The following is a 14,768-nucleotide window of genomic DNA, read 5'->3' as shown; positions in this document are numbered from 1 at the left end:
TGGGACATTCTCCGCCAATGGGACGGGAGGTCGACGTCCCTCGGCAGGAACGTCTCCCTTTCTCAGGCGGCCAAGGATTCTCTTCGGTGGTGGCTGCTGCCCAACTCATTGTCGAAAGGGAAATCCTTTCTACCCCCATCCTGGGCGGTGGTCACGACAGATACGAGTCTGTCAGGGTGGGGAGCAGTTTTTCTCCACCACAGGGCTCAAGGTACGTGGACTCAGCAAGAGTCCACCCTTCAGATCAATGTTCTGGAGATCAGGGCAGTGTATCTTGCCCTACAGGCCTTCCGGCAGTGGCTGGAAGGCAAGCAGATCCGAATTCAGTCGGACAACGCCACAGCGGTGGCATACATCATCCACCAAGGCGGAACACGCAGTCGACAAGCCTTCCAGGAAGTCCGGCGGATTCTGAGGTGGGTGGAAGACACGGCCTCCACCATATCCGCAGTTCACATCCCGGGCGTAGAAAACTGGGAAGCAGACTTCCTCAGTCGCCAGGGCATGGACGCAGGGGAATGGTCTCTTCACCCGGACGTGTTTCAGGAGATCTGTTGCCGCTGGGGGATGCCGGACGTCGACCTAATGGCGTCCCGGCACAACAACAAGGTCACGGCATTCATGGCACGATCTCACGATCACAGAGCTCTGGCGGCAGACGCCTTAGTTCAAGATTGGTCGCAGTTTCAACTCCCTTATGTGTTCCCACCTCTGGCACTGTTGCCCAGAATGATACGCAAGATCAGGTCAGACTGCCGCCACGCCATTCTCGTCGCTCCAGACTGGCCGAGGAGGTCGTGGTACCCGGATCTGTGGCATCTCACGGTGGGCCAACCGTGGGCACTGCCAGACCGTCCAGACTTGCTGTCTCAAGGGCCGTTTTTTCCATCTGAATTCTGCGGCCCTCAACCTGACTGTGTGGCCATTGAGTCCTGGATCCTAGCGTCTTCAGGGTTGTCTCAAGAGGTCATTGCCACTATGAGACAGGCCAGGAAACCAACGTCTGCCAAGATCTACCACAGGACGTGGAAGATATTCCTTTCTTGGTGCTCTGATCAGGGATTTTCTCCCTGGCCATTTGCATTGCCCACGTTTCTTTCCTTTCTTCAATCTGGATTGGAAAAAGGTTTGTCGCTCGGCGCCCTTAAGGGACAAGTCTCAGCGCTCTCTGTGTTCTTTCAGAAGCGTCTTGCCAGGCTTTCTCAGGTACGCACGTTCCTGCAAGGGGTTTGTCACATTGTTCCTCCTTACAGGCGGCCGTTAGAACCCTGGGATCTGAACAGGGTTCTGCTGGCCCTTCAGAAGGCACCCTTTGAACCTTTGAAAGATATTTCTCTTCTCGCCTTTCGCAGAAAGTGATCTTCCTAGTAGCAGTCACCTCACCTCGGAGAGTGTCTGAGCTAGCAGCGCTGTCATGCAAAGCCCCTTTCCTGGTGTTTCACCAGGACAAGGTGGTGCTGCGCCCGGTTCCGGAATTCCTTCCTAAGGTGGTATCCACCTTTCATCTCAATCAGGATATCTCCTTGCCTTCTTTTTGTCCTCATCCAGTTCATCAATGTGAAAGGGATTTGCATTTGTTAGATCTGGTGAGAGCACTCAGAATCTACATTTCCCGTACGGCGCCTCTGCGCCGCTCGGATGCACTCTTTGTCCTTGTCGCTGGTCAGCGTAAGGGGTTACAGGCTTCCAAATCCACCCTGGCTCGGTGGATCAAGGAACCAATTCTTGAAGCCTACCGTTCTTCTGGGCTTCCGGTTCCCTCAGGGCTAAAGGCCCATTCTACCAGAGCCGTCGGTGCGTCCTGGGCTTTACGGCACCAGGCGACGGCTCAACAGGTGTGCCAGGCGGCTACCTGGTCGAGCCTGCAGACTTTCACCAAACACTATCAGGTGCATGCCTATGCTTCGGCGGATGCCAGCCTAGGTAGACGAGTCCTTCAGGCGGCGGTTGCCCACCTGTAGGAACGGGCCGTTTTACGGCTCTATTATGAGGTATTATTTTACCCACCCAGGGACTGCTTTTGGACGTCCCAATTGTCTGGGTCTCCCAATGGAGCGACAAAGAAGAAGGGAATTTTGTTTACTTACCGTAAATTCCTTTTCTTCTAGCTCCAATTGGGAGACCCAGCACCCGCCCTGTTGTTTTTTCGTGTACACATGTTGTTCATGTTGAATGGTTTCAGTTCTCCGAGGTTCTTCGGATTGAAGTTACTTTAAACCAATTTATTTGCTTTCCTCCTTCTTGCTTTTGCACTAAAACTGAGGAACCCGTGATGCACGGGGGGTGTATAGGCAGAAGGGGAGGGGCTTTACACTTTTAGTGTAATACTTTGTGTGGCCTCCGGAGGCATGAGCTATACACCAATTGTCTGGGTCTCCCAATTGGAGCTAGAAGAAAAGGAATTTACGGTAAGTAAACAAAATTCCCTTCTTTTTATTGATCCCAATGTTAAGGCAGCCAGGGCCGGCTCCAGGTTTTTGTGGCCTCCGGGTGAAAGAGTCTCAGTGGACCCCATCCACACACAGACACGCACATACACACACAGACACGCACATACACACACAGACACGCACATACACATACAGGCATAAATATACATATTTGAAGACCAATTCAGAAAAATACATATAAACAGACAAATATATGCACAGTCATATACACTGACATATATGCAGACACAGACGCATTAGGGCTCGTGCGCACGTTGCGTAATTCCATGCATTTACACTGCGTATAGCACTGCAGTGTAAATGCATGCGTCCTGCGTCCCCTATACAATCTATGTAGATTATGCATGATACGTGCGCACGTTGCTTTTATGAACGCAGTGATTTGGGTGCTAAAATGTTGACCCAAATCCGTGCGTTCATAAAATGAGCATGTCAATTATTCCGTGCACTATGGATGCAGCTCCCACTCTGTCTATGGTGGGGGCAGCAGCCAGAGCGCATGAAATCGGATTTTCTGTACTGAAAAACTGCATCCATTATGCAGTGTTTCTGCAGCGATTTGACGCGCACATGTGCTGTCAAATCGCTGCAGAATATTCAGCAGTTACGTGTGCATGAGCCTTTATAGGTATTAATATGGGGAAATCGCCAGCAGCCTCACTCACCTCTCCCGCTTGTTTCCGTCCAGCTCCTTCAGGACATGTGGCTGTGTTTCACGATGGCTGTCACTAACAGACATGACAGCACTGCTGTATATACATCACAGGAGGGGCTGGGGGCTACAATATATACATTACAGGAGGGGCAGGGGGCATAGACGTTACTGGAGTGGCAAACAGCTTTGGTGGTGTACTCATTACTGCGATGGGTGACATAGCGCTCTGGGGGACCCATATAGTTCTAATTCATATATACACACACAGTACTGCATCTTACACACACAGCTCTGACACACACACACACACACACACACACACACACACACACACACACACACACACACACTACAATGCACCCCCTACACACACACACACACACACACACACTACAATGCACCCCCTACACACACACACTAAAATGCACCCCCTACACACACACACAATGCACCCCACATCACCTCCTACACACACACAATGCACCCCACATCACCACACACTACAATGCATCCCCCCCACACACACACACTGCACCCCACATCACCTCCTACACACACACAATGCACCCCACATCACCTCACACACACACACACACACACACACACACACACACACACACAATGCACCCCACATCACCTCACACACACACACACACACACAATGCACCCCACATCACCTCACACACACACAAAATGCACCCCACATCACCACACACACACACACACACAATGCACCCCACATCACCTCACACACACACACAAAATGCACCCCACATCACCTCACACACACACACAATGCACCCCACATCACCTCTCTCACACACACACACAGAATACAATGCACCCCCCCATTACCTCTCTCTCACACACACACAGAATACAATGCACCCCCCCATTACCCCTCCCCCCACATACAATACAATGCACCCCCCCCATTAACCCTCCCCCACACACAATACAATGCACCCCTCATTACCCTTCCCCACACACACGATACAATGCACCCTCCATTACCCCTCCCCCCCACACACGATACAATGCACCCTCCATTACCCCTCCCCCCCACACACAATACAACCCTCATCACCCCCTACACACACAAATTACACTGCCCCATCACTACACACTCCTCCCTCCCTCGGAATACAGTACTCCTCCTCTGCCTGTCACAGAGCTGTGTTCCTTCACAAATGTTCACCGTTGTGTCCTCAGCCCCTCCTCACTCATCCCCATTAATTACACCTGTCTCTTCAGCGCCTTCATGGAGCGCTCGCTTCCTCTTGTCCCCTGTGTGGCGCCCGCAGCACTGTGATGACGTCAGCAAGGTGCTGATCTCATCACGTTGCTGCACGTCGGGGGCGGGTCCGGGTCCCGGCGCGCTGTTCAAATGTATTTACGTCTGAAAGATGCAAATACATTTGAATAGGAACGGAAAGAGGAAGCTGCGGTCATCGGCTCTGCTGCGCTCCTCTACACTGGGTGCATGCCGAGCACAGCACACAGCAGAGCCGACAAAGCACAGCGCGCTGCCTCCTTCTAGTGTGCCTGGCATGCACACAGTGTAGAGGAGCGCAGCGGGGACAGCAGATACAGCGGCGCACTACACCGTGCCTGCCCCTGCTTCTAGGGAGGGGGGGGGAGGGGTAGGGGGGGCAGCTGCCCGCCCCTCGCTGGGTACGGCCGCAGCACATAGCAGGGAGCATTAGCACACCTGACCCCGGAAGTACAAGCGGCCGCTGGTACTTCCGGTGTCAATCAGCGTCCTGTGCCCGCAGTTTGTTTTTGCGTCTTAAAGACGCAGATAAAAATAAATAGCAGTGCTTCAACACCCCGCGCCCCCCCCCCCCCCCCCCCCCCCGAAAACACAGCTGATTTATTAGACTGTTTTTACGGAGGGGGAGAGGGTGTGAAGAAAAAAAAATGCTGACAGGTGCCAAGTATGGTGGGGGCCCCCTTAGAAGCTCTTTTGGTGGGGGCCCCTGGGCTGGAGCCCCGTCTGCCCCGCCTATAATCCGGCCCTGATAGGTAGCGAGGTGGGTAAAAGCCACCGGAGCCCTCCCTAATCGTCCCACATTATCCCCAGCCACCTTTTCAAAGTAAATATTCAGAGTTGCGTTAGCCCTGCCAGTATCGGATTCATGCTGCTCGCTGTTTCGGGCACCATGATTCTTATATCTGGTTCCCTTTGACCTCTAAAATAAGGCATCCGTAATGCAATTGACCTGGAAAATCTTTTTGCTAGGACTTCTTTTTTTTTTTTTTTTTCCTTCTGGGTGCTGTAAAAATGAAACCCCAAAAAACAATACCAGAATTTCACTTTTAGTTTTTGTTTCACTTTTTCTTTCTTTTTCTCAGTACCTTTATATAGTCATTCAAAACTACCACTTTTCCTGCCAAATATCTTTCCTTCATGTGACGGTCACTGGAAAATACACCCATTATGGCGCACAAAAGTGAAAAATTGTTTGTTTGTGATCGGCAGAATACAGCTCTTTCTTTATCGTTCCTATGGGAGACCCAAACCATGGGTGTATAGCTTCTGCCTCCGGAGGACACACAAAGTACTACACTCAAACGTGTAGCTCCTCCCTCCTAGCATATACACCCCCTGCTAGCCAGTCCTAGCCAGTTCAATGCTTTGTGTTTCAGGAGGTCACACACACATGCATTCTCTGATTTTTGATTTTTTTCTTTGGATCAAAGATTTGGAAGAAAAGCGGGTCCAGTCTGGACTCCCGGCATGTCCCTTCTCACCCCACTGTGTCGGCGGTGCTGTTAAGGTTGATTTTCCAAGGCTGGAGCCTTCACATGCCGCGCTCCTTCAACACCCTCTGAGAGGCTCTGGTTTGAAGTGGGAGCCAACACGGTTCTCACTGCTTTGCAGGAGACCGGTCTCCATCCACAGCCCTGTTCAGGATCCTGTCGGACGGAGCGCTCATCCCCCAGGGACCTGGCACCTGCGTCTCACAAGCTAAGTACATGAGACATTATTACCACAGAAAGTGGTCTTTCCAGGGGTCCTTTATACTTTATTTTGTGGGGAGAGTGTGTTTTATGTTTGTGTTAACATTTCCGGCCGGTTCTCCAGTTTTCACTGGAGAACCGCGCCGATGGTGCCTGCACGCCGGCCGCATGTTTAAATCTAGGCCCCGGCTTCGCCTGAGGCCTAGTTTCGGTTTCCACTGCCTCTGCTTGTCAGTCACGCAGAGAGACAGGATGGCTCCGCCCAGCGGCTGTGCAGCACAGGGAAGGGACACTCCTCACTGAGGAAGGATTCCCTCCCCTGTCTACCTCATTTGCCGCTCTCAGAGTAGGCCCCGCCCCCTCTCCTCGCTCCGGTCGCCATTTTCTCAGCGTTCTCTGTTATATACTCTGCTGGGGGCCGCTCTGGTCAGAGCCCCCACCTCTGCAGCATGTCTCACATCAGAGCAAGGCTGCAGGGCTGTGTTTATTTTGCACTGTATGAAGACTCGTACGGCCTGTACCGAGCACATAGACACAGGAGACGCAGAGTCAGCCTGGAGGCTCATCAGTGGTCCCTCCAGCTGCTCCGGCTTCGGTGGCTGAACCCCCCGTTTGGGCAGAATCCGCTCTTTCCAGGGGATGACCGTCCCGGACTCTGCGGAGCATGCATTAGCCCCCTTCTCAGGGTGTTTCTGCTGCTACTCGCTCAGCAAAGCTCACGGAGGACTCTCCTTCTGGTCTCAGACCCCGTCCTCCTAAAATGGAAACGCAGGGTCCCCTGTCCTTCCCCGTCCCGCAGCTCTGATTCACGAGCTGACTCACTGGACGAGGAGGATGTCCCTACCAGGGGCTCGGACGCTACTTTATGTACCATTGATGTACCATTGATCTGTCCGAAGGTGACGCAGATGCTAATGATGGGATTGCGTCCATTATACTTGTACTGGACCTCCATCCGCCTGTATCAGGGGAGCACTCCCCGCTGGCAGAAAGGCATCAGTATACCTTAAACAGAACAAGGAGTGTGTTCCTTACCACTCTAGTTTTCAGCCCACTGTGTCCAGGCCCACAGCCTGTCCTGTCAGACCCCAAAGCGGAGTTCTGATGACTGTTTCTCCCTCTCACCAGTGGTGGTCAAGGAGTGAGCTAATTTGCCAAGAGTGGTCCCTCCGGTGTCTAGACTTTCAGCCCGGATAGTTGTATCAGTGGCTGACGGCACCTCTATAGGGATCCCACTGTACATTACTTTTGTACTGGACCTTAATCCGCCGGAGTTACCTTGCCTAAGAGAACAAGGAGTGTGATCCTTAACCACTCCAGTTTTTCAGGCCTCTGTGACCAAGCCCAGAGTCTGCTCTGACAGACGCTTCCCATGAAGCGTGGTTCTGATGACTGTTTCCCTTTCCACCAGTGGTGGTTAAGGAGTGGGCTCATTCACCAAGGGTGGCTCAGCCCGGGCCGTTATATCAGTGGCTGATGGCTCCTCATTTATAGTTTTGCTGTCCACCAGGTTGTCCTTCTGGCCAAATCTGTTTAGGGGCGGCAGGAGCTTCGTTCTCCTCAGCTTTATAGCAGTGCGGGCTTTCGTAGCCTCCTCTGCTTCTCTAGAGGAGATGCGTTCCCTCACAGGGACTCTATGCCCGAAATGGTTGCCTGAACTTCGAGATTCAGCCTTTTCATCCTATGCCATGTCTGCCATGCTGGAGACTCTCACCGCACCGCGGTGGCCTCGGCTACTTTCCTCGCTATCCGCAGGCTCCTGTGGCTTTGGAAGTGGAAGGCAGATGCTTCTATAGAAGTTCCTTGCTGGGCTCCCTTTTTTTGGGACCAGTCTTTCGAAAACAACTGGATGAAATTGTTAAGGAAGCTTTTGGCGGGAAGAGTTCTTCCATGCCACAATCCCAAATCAGGAAACCTGTCCAGGGCAGGAATCAGCGGAGGTTTTCGTTCTTGCGTTCCTCCATCTGAGCGTTTTCTAAGCCCTCGGCCTCGTCCACTAGTTCGGCCAAGGATCGTAAAACCCAAATGGCGCTCGAAGCCGCGTCTTCAGAAACCGCAGGAGATGCTGCCACTAAGTCAGCTTCCTCCGGGCTATCTGGCCACGCCAGCAACGTCCTTGGTCGGTGGCAGGCTCTTCCACTTTGGCGACGTATGATTTTAACACGTCTCCGATCAGTGGGGGCGGGATTACTTCTCCATGGCTACAGGATAGATTTCTATCCACCCGCCAAACAGATTTTTTCTGTCAACTCCCCCCTGTTCCGAGGCCGCCGCCTTCTCACAGGCCGTGGCATTCTTGCAGGCCAATGGAGTAATTGTACCGGTTCCCAATTGGGAACGGTTCTGAGATTCTGCTTAAATCTATTCCTAGTCCCCGTAGAGGGCAGGTACTTCCGACTTGGATCTCAAGCTTTTCAAGCATGTTCAGGTGCGGCGTTTTCACATGGAGTCTCGGTCTTGTTCCGGGTATTTTCACCGGATCAATTGATAACCCAAGGACATTCCCTAGCATTCATCGACATCAGAGATGTCTATCTGCATGTGCCAATCGCAGTTTCTCACCAGCGTTGGCTACGTTTTGCAATCTGAGTGGTCCAATTCGTGGCTCTTCCCTTGGAGTTAGCCACGGCCCCTCGAGTACTCTCAAGGTTGTGGCAGCTGTGATTAGGGTCCTGCACCCCTAGAGGTTGGCAGTGATCTTTTGCCCTGAACGGCCTTCTTGTCGGGGCTTCATCCAGTGCAGACTCTTAGCAGAGTGCCTCGCTCACTCTCGCCACGCTAACCAATTCGGGTGGCTTGTCATTCTGTCCAAGACCACTCTGACTTCGAACCAGAAGTTCACGTACCCAGGGACGCAATTCGAGACTCTGTCGGCACTGTGAAGCTGCCCTTAGTCAAACAGTAGTCCCTCTGCTGGCGGTCGACGTCGTTCCATCAGGCACCAAATACAGGTACTGGATCATATGGTGGCGTCAATGGAAGCGATTCCCTTGCCCAGTTTCTCCTCCTCGGAGGCTGGACATTTTCCGCTGTTGGAACAAGCGAACTTCCTCCTTCCACGGGGTGGTGGCTTCGCCACAGACCAGGGGCTCGTTTCAGTGGTGGCTTCGGCCACTCTGTCTCAGGGACGCTCCTTCCTGGCCCCGTCCCGGGTGATCCTCACCAGGATACTAGTCCATCCGACTGGGGAGCAGTGTTTCTCCACCACGGAGCGCAGGGCGCTTGGACTCTGTCCGAATCAGCCCTCTGGATCAATGTGCTGGAAATCAGAGCTGTGTTTCTAGCTCTCTAAGCCTTTCACCATCTGTTGGCGGCTGGGCACATTCGAGTCCAGTCAGACGACGTAACAGCGTTTACCTACATCAACCTCCAGGGCGGCACACTCAGCCGCCTGGTAATGTTGGAGGCTCAACGCATTCTTCAGTGGACGAAGGACTCCTAGTCCACCATATCCGCAGCCCATATCCCAGACGTGAAGACTGCGAGGCAGATTATCTCAGCTGTCCATCCGCGGTCCACGATCCTCAGGTTTTTGCGGCAGACGCACTGGTGCATGTTTGGTCCCAGCTTCGTCTGTCTTACGTGTTTCACCCTCTAGCTCTTGCCCAGAATCCTGCGCAAGATCAGTAAGGAGGGCCGTCGGGTCATTCTCATACTCCAGACTGGCCCAGGCAAGCTTAGTACCCTGACCTGCTCCATCTGTCCGTAGTGTTGCCATGGCATCTTCCGGACCGTCCAGACCTTCTCTCAAAGGGTCCGTTTTTTCCGCCAGAATTCTGGATTCTCAGATTGACGGCGTGGCTCTTGAGTCCTGGATTTTGACGACTTCTGGTATCCCTCCTGAAGTCATCTCCACTATGACTCGAGCTCCGAAGTGTCCTTGGCCTTTTGGCCTTGCCGACCCTCCTGTCCCTTCTACAGTCCGGTCTACAGCTTAGGACTATCCCTCTTTAAGGGACAACTCTTGGCTCTGTCAGTGTGTGCCAGCGGCGTATCATCCGGCTGGCTCAGGTGCGCTCCTTCAAGGGCGCATCTCACATTATTCCGCCTTACCGGCGGCCTATGGAGCCCTGGGACCTTAATCCGGTCCTCACGGTTTCCGGAAACCCCCCTTTTGAGCCTCTCAGGGAGGTTTCTTTGTTTCGTTTTTCACAGAAAGTGGTCTTTCTAGTGGCCATAATTTCCCTCAAGAGAGTCTCTGTTTTGGCTGCACTCTCTTCTGAGTCACCCCCTTTTTTGGTTTTTCATCAAGACAAGGTGGTCTCCGTCCGACTCCGGACTTTCTCCCTAAGGTGGTTGCTGCTTCCACCTGAACCGGGGCATTTTCCCTGCCTTCCTTTTGTCCGGCTCCTGTTCATCGCTTTGAAAAAGCGTTGCATATCCTGGATCTGGTGCGGGCGCTCCGGATCTTTGTGTCTCGCACCGCTGTTATTAGGCGGTGCACCTCTCTCTGGTGCTGACCACTAGTCAGCGTAGCGGTCTCTCGGCATCTACGCCGACCCTGGTTCGTCTTAGGTCGGCCATTTCCGATGCCTACCAGTGTACTCAAGTGCCTTCCCCGCCTGGGATCAGGGCACACTTGACCAGAGCTGTCGGTGCCTCTTGGGCTTTCAAGCACCAGGCTACGGCTCACCAGGTCTGTCAGACTGCCACTTGGATTAGTCTGCATACCTTTTCGAAGCACTACCCAATGCAGGCTCATGCTTCGGCAGAGGCGGGCTTGGGCAGACGCTTTTTTCAGGCGGCTGTCGCCCATTTGTGAAGTTAGGTTTCGCCTACTTCTCAGTTTGTCTGTTTATTCCCACCCATGGACTGCTTTAGAACGTCCCATGGTTTGGGTCTCCCATAGGAACGATAAAGAAAAAGAGAATTTTGTTACTTACCGTAAATTCTTTTTCTTATAGTTCCGTCATGGGAGACCCAGCACCCTCCCTATTGCCTGTTGGCAGGTTTCTTGTTCCGTGTGTCTTCACCGGCTGTTGTTGTTGCAGACAGAGGTTCCGGTTGTTCCGGGTTTTACTCTGTCTCTACTTGTGGGTGGATGTCCTCCTTCAGCTTTTGCACTAAACTGGCTAGGACTGGCTAGCAGGGGGTGTATATGCTAGGAGGGAGGAGCTACACGTTTGAGTGTAGTACTTTGTGTGTCCTCCGGAGGCAGAAGCTATACACCCATGGTTTGGGTCTCCCATGACGGAACTATAAGAAAAAGAATTTACGGTAAGTAACAAAATTCTCTTTTTTCTACAAGTTTGACATCTGTTTTTTTGTTTTTTTTTTCTAGGCTTTTGTTGACTATCAAATGCAACAGATGACGTCTGCTTTTATAGATCATTTTGGCTTCAATGATGAGGAGTTTGGAGAGCAAGAAGAGAGTGTCAAGTTAGTATTAATACCGCCATGTATATTGCCATGATTTTACAGGCAGAACATGGGTTGCAATGAATTTGTCCCCAGTTGATCCTCATAGCAGAGCATACCTACCTATGGGTTTGTGAAATAGTTAGCTGTGGGGTTTTTCATATTAAAGGTGACCAATCGCCTGAGACCAAAATAAAAAACTTTTTTGCAAGTATATATTTAGTAAAATAATTAGTCTTAATTTAGTGCTCAGAACTTTGCCCCATAAAGAGAAACTAAAAGAGAATCTGTGAGGAGGTATTTTCTAGCGTGATGTAGGGGCAGAGACCCTGATTCCAGCGGTAACTTGATCAGCAGCTTGTCGTTTGAATACAATCAATGTTTTATCAGCAGGAGATTTTCACTGCAGGACTAAGTGTCGTGTGCCAGGTAGTCCAGCTAATCTGTTTAACCCCGCTCCCACCACTGATGAACAGCTTGCTAGCAATGCACGTGTGGGCAGAGTTATAGACAGCTCAGTATTCATAGCACTGCTGTTGCACAGAAAACAGCTTTATCAAAACTGCATCAAGCATTCCAGTAAATGATACGTCGCTGGAATCTGGCTCTCTCCTACTTGCATCATGCTGCTTTTAGATGGGGAAACAAAAACCTGCTCACAGATGATGGTGGCTCTTTTCTGTCTAATTTTAACAACCTTGTGCAACTTCCTGCATCTAAGCTGGGAAATTTCACTGTCAGGTGAGACTGGGAGTGGGCAGCACGGAAACAGAGGAAATCTTCATGCTTAATGTAGTTATGTAGGAACTGATGAAAATTGTAATACTGTGTACTATGGAGCAGCAGGAGGAGATCATAAACAGCATCTTGGGTAGATCCTGTTACATCCTTACTCCTCAGTGTGTTGTCTGAAGCTGACTAGGTAGTCCGAAAATCAGATTAACACTTTATGGGCATCTGATTTACTCAATTACTGATTAACCTTTTACAAGCTGCAATGCCCTCTTGCAGATTAACCTTTTACAAGCTGCAATGCCCTCTTGCAGATTAATCTTTTACAAGCAGCAATGCCCTCTTACAGATTAACCTTTTACAAGCAGCAATGCCCTCTTGCAGATGAATCTTTTACAAGCAGCAATGCCCTCTTGCAGATTAACCTTTTACAAGCAGCAATGCCCTCTTGCAGATTAACCTTTTACAAGCAGCAATGCCCTCTTGCAGATTAACCTTTGACAAGCAGCAATGGCCTCTTGCCGATTAACCCTTTACAAGCAGCTGCATCTTCCACCATTGTCTGAGCTGCATAATACACAGGGACATCTAAATTATAGGCGACTGATTGGATGTGTAGTAAATTTTGATGTCCTTCAGCTCTCCTCCAATGCTGAATACGCTTGCAGCATTAGGAAATGGACAATTCAGGCTAGCAGCTCAGCCATGCTGCGGGCCAAACTGTCAATCATTGAGCACACCACCCATGGCCGGCAGAAAATCGGGAGGCAGGGGAGCGGGTGTGCTCCTGAAGCGTGAAAGTGAGACAACTGGTGGCACGCGAATTGTGTTTGAGATTTGTCACCTTTTTGCCTTTTCTCTACTGTCAAGACTTATTATATTATATTGATTATGAATAATTTTACTCTAAATACAGAAAGGTAAAACCGCTATATAACATTAGGTGGCAGAGTGCAGACATATCTAATCATTACAGAATGCTTTCGTAATCTGAGTTGCGTCATTATAGCAGCATGTAATCAATAGCTCCGATCACATCTATCTTACCTTTGACGAAGATTTGTTTTGCACATGAATGAATGCCTTTCATTGCGCTTCTCACTTTAGTGCTGTTGTGTGTTTTGTCGTTGGCTCTGTAGTTGATTTGGTTTGCCACCTTTTTCTCCTTCCACTTTTAGTTTGATGTGTTTTTGCTATTTCTTTCTCTTTCTCTAACTTGCAGTGCTCACTTTCGACAGCTGAAGAGGTAAAACATGCTTACACAGTTATGGTAGGGCATTACACGGTGACCTGTACCCTTCAGCCTCCAACTTATGGAATTATTTTTTTATTGCATTTTTTTTTCTTTTTTGTTATGCAAGCATTCATTTGTTGCGTGATGTTTGGCTTCAGACGGCCCACTTAGTTCACATTACCACTAAGTATTTTTTTTGTTTTTACCTGTAAAAGCATTCATGGACCTTCCAACAACATTTTTTTCCTAACATGCAAAGAGAAGCAGCAGTGTATTTTTAGAACTAAAACAATATATAATATATTTACTTAATAAAAATATATATATTTAATAAAAATATATTTAATAAAAATACGTATATTTAATAAAAAATCTCTATATATTTAATTATATATATTTAATAAAAATATATATGTAATAAAAACATATATAAAATGTTTAATAAAAATATAAATATATAAAATATATTAATAAAAATATATATTTAATAAAAAATATATTTTAAATTTATTAGTGTATGTTAAAGTAACTTTGTTTGTCTTAGAAGGACATAGGTACGTTTTGAGAGCAATTTTTTTTTTTTTACTTGATTGTATGTATGTGTATGTATATGTGTGTATGTATATGTGTATGTGTGTATATATATATATATAATGTGTATATATGTGTATATATATATATGTATGTATATATATATATATATGTGTGTATATATATATATATTAAATGTGTGTATATATATATATATATATATATATATATATATATATATATTAAATATATATATATATATATATATATATATTAAAAATATATATATATACATATTAAAAATATATATATATATATATATATATATACACATACACACATATACACACACACATATACACATACACACACACATACACACACACACATACACACACACACATACACACACACATACATACATACACACACACACACACACACACACACACACACACACACACATACACACACACATACACACACACATACACACACACATACATACACACACACATACACACACACATACACACACACATACACACACACATACACACACACACTAATATGGTTTTTGGGCAAAGAATAACTTTTGGCCCTCCGTAAGAGTTTAACTGTGAATCAATCAAAGGGAACAGAGGCTGAAAAAAATATCTAAATTTGTACGGAACATGAGTAGTAATTTTAGCCAAAAAAAAGTACGCGTTTAAGAACCAAAATTGCTTCCAAATCTGTCTATATCCTTCTTATATCTCAAATGTGTCTAGTTATTTAATATATGCATTTTCCAAGGTGCAGACCTTTTTTAATTTTTACTTTTGTTGTTGGAAGTCCAAGACGG

General features: G+C 48.6%; 1 protein-coding gene across 5 annotated transcripts in view; it reads left to right on the top strand.

Annotated features, from left to right (window-relative positions):
• Positions 1 to 14,768, top strand: part of PPP6R1 (protein phosphatase 6 regulatory subunit 1) — a 206,548-nt gene that overhangs the window by 123,990 nt on the left and 67,790 nt on the right. For 3 of the 5 annotated variants that reach the window (XM_075328119.1, XM_075328116.1, XM_075328117.1), the window contains exons 15-16: positions 11,351 to 11,448; positions 13,382 to 13,405. In XM_075328119.1, coding sequence (XP_075184234.1) covers positions 11,351 to 11,448; positions 13,382 to 13,405 — 122 coding nt within the window. The remainder of the gene's footprint in view (positions 1 to 11,350; positions 11,449 to 13,381; positions 13,406 to 14,768) is intronic. The other 2 variants (XM_075328120.1, XM_075328121.1) reach the window with 1 other exon arrangement.

The sequence above is a fragment of the Anomaloglossus baeobatrachus genome, chromosome 11 (genome assembly GCF_048569485.1).
Source record: "Anomaloglossus baeobatrachus isolate aAnoBae1 chromosome 11, aAnoBae1.hap1, whole genome shotgun sequence".
Taxonomy (NCBI): domain Eukaryota; kingdom Metazoa; phylum Chordata; class Amphibia; order Anura; family Aromobatidae; genus Anomaloglossus; species Anomaloglossus baeobatrachus.
This window is presented reverse-complemented; position numbering and strand designations above follow the sequence as displayed.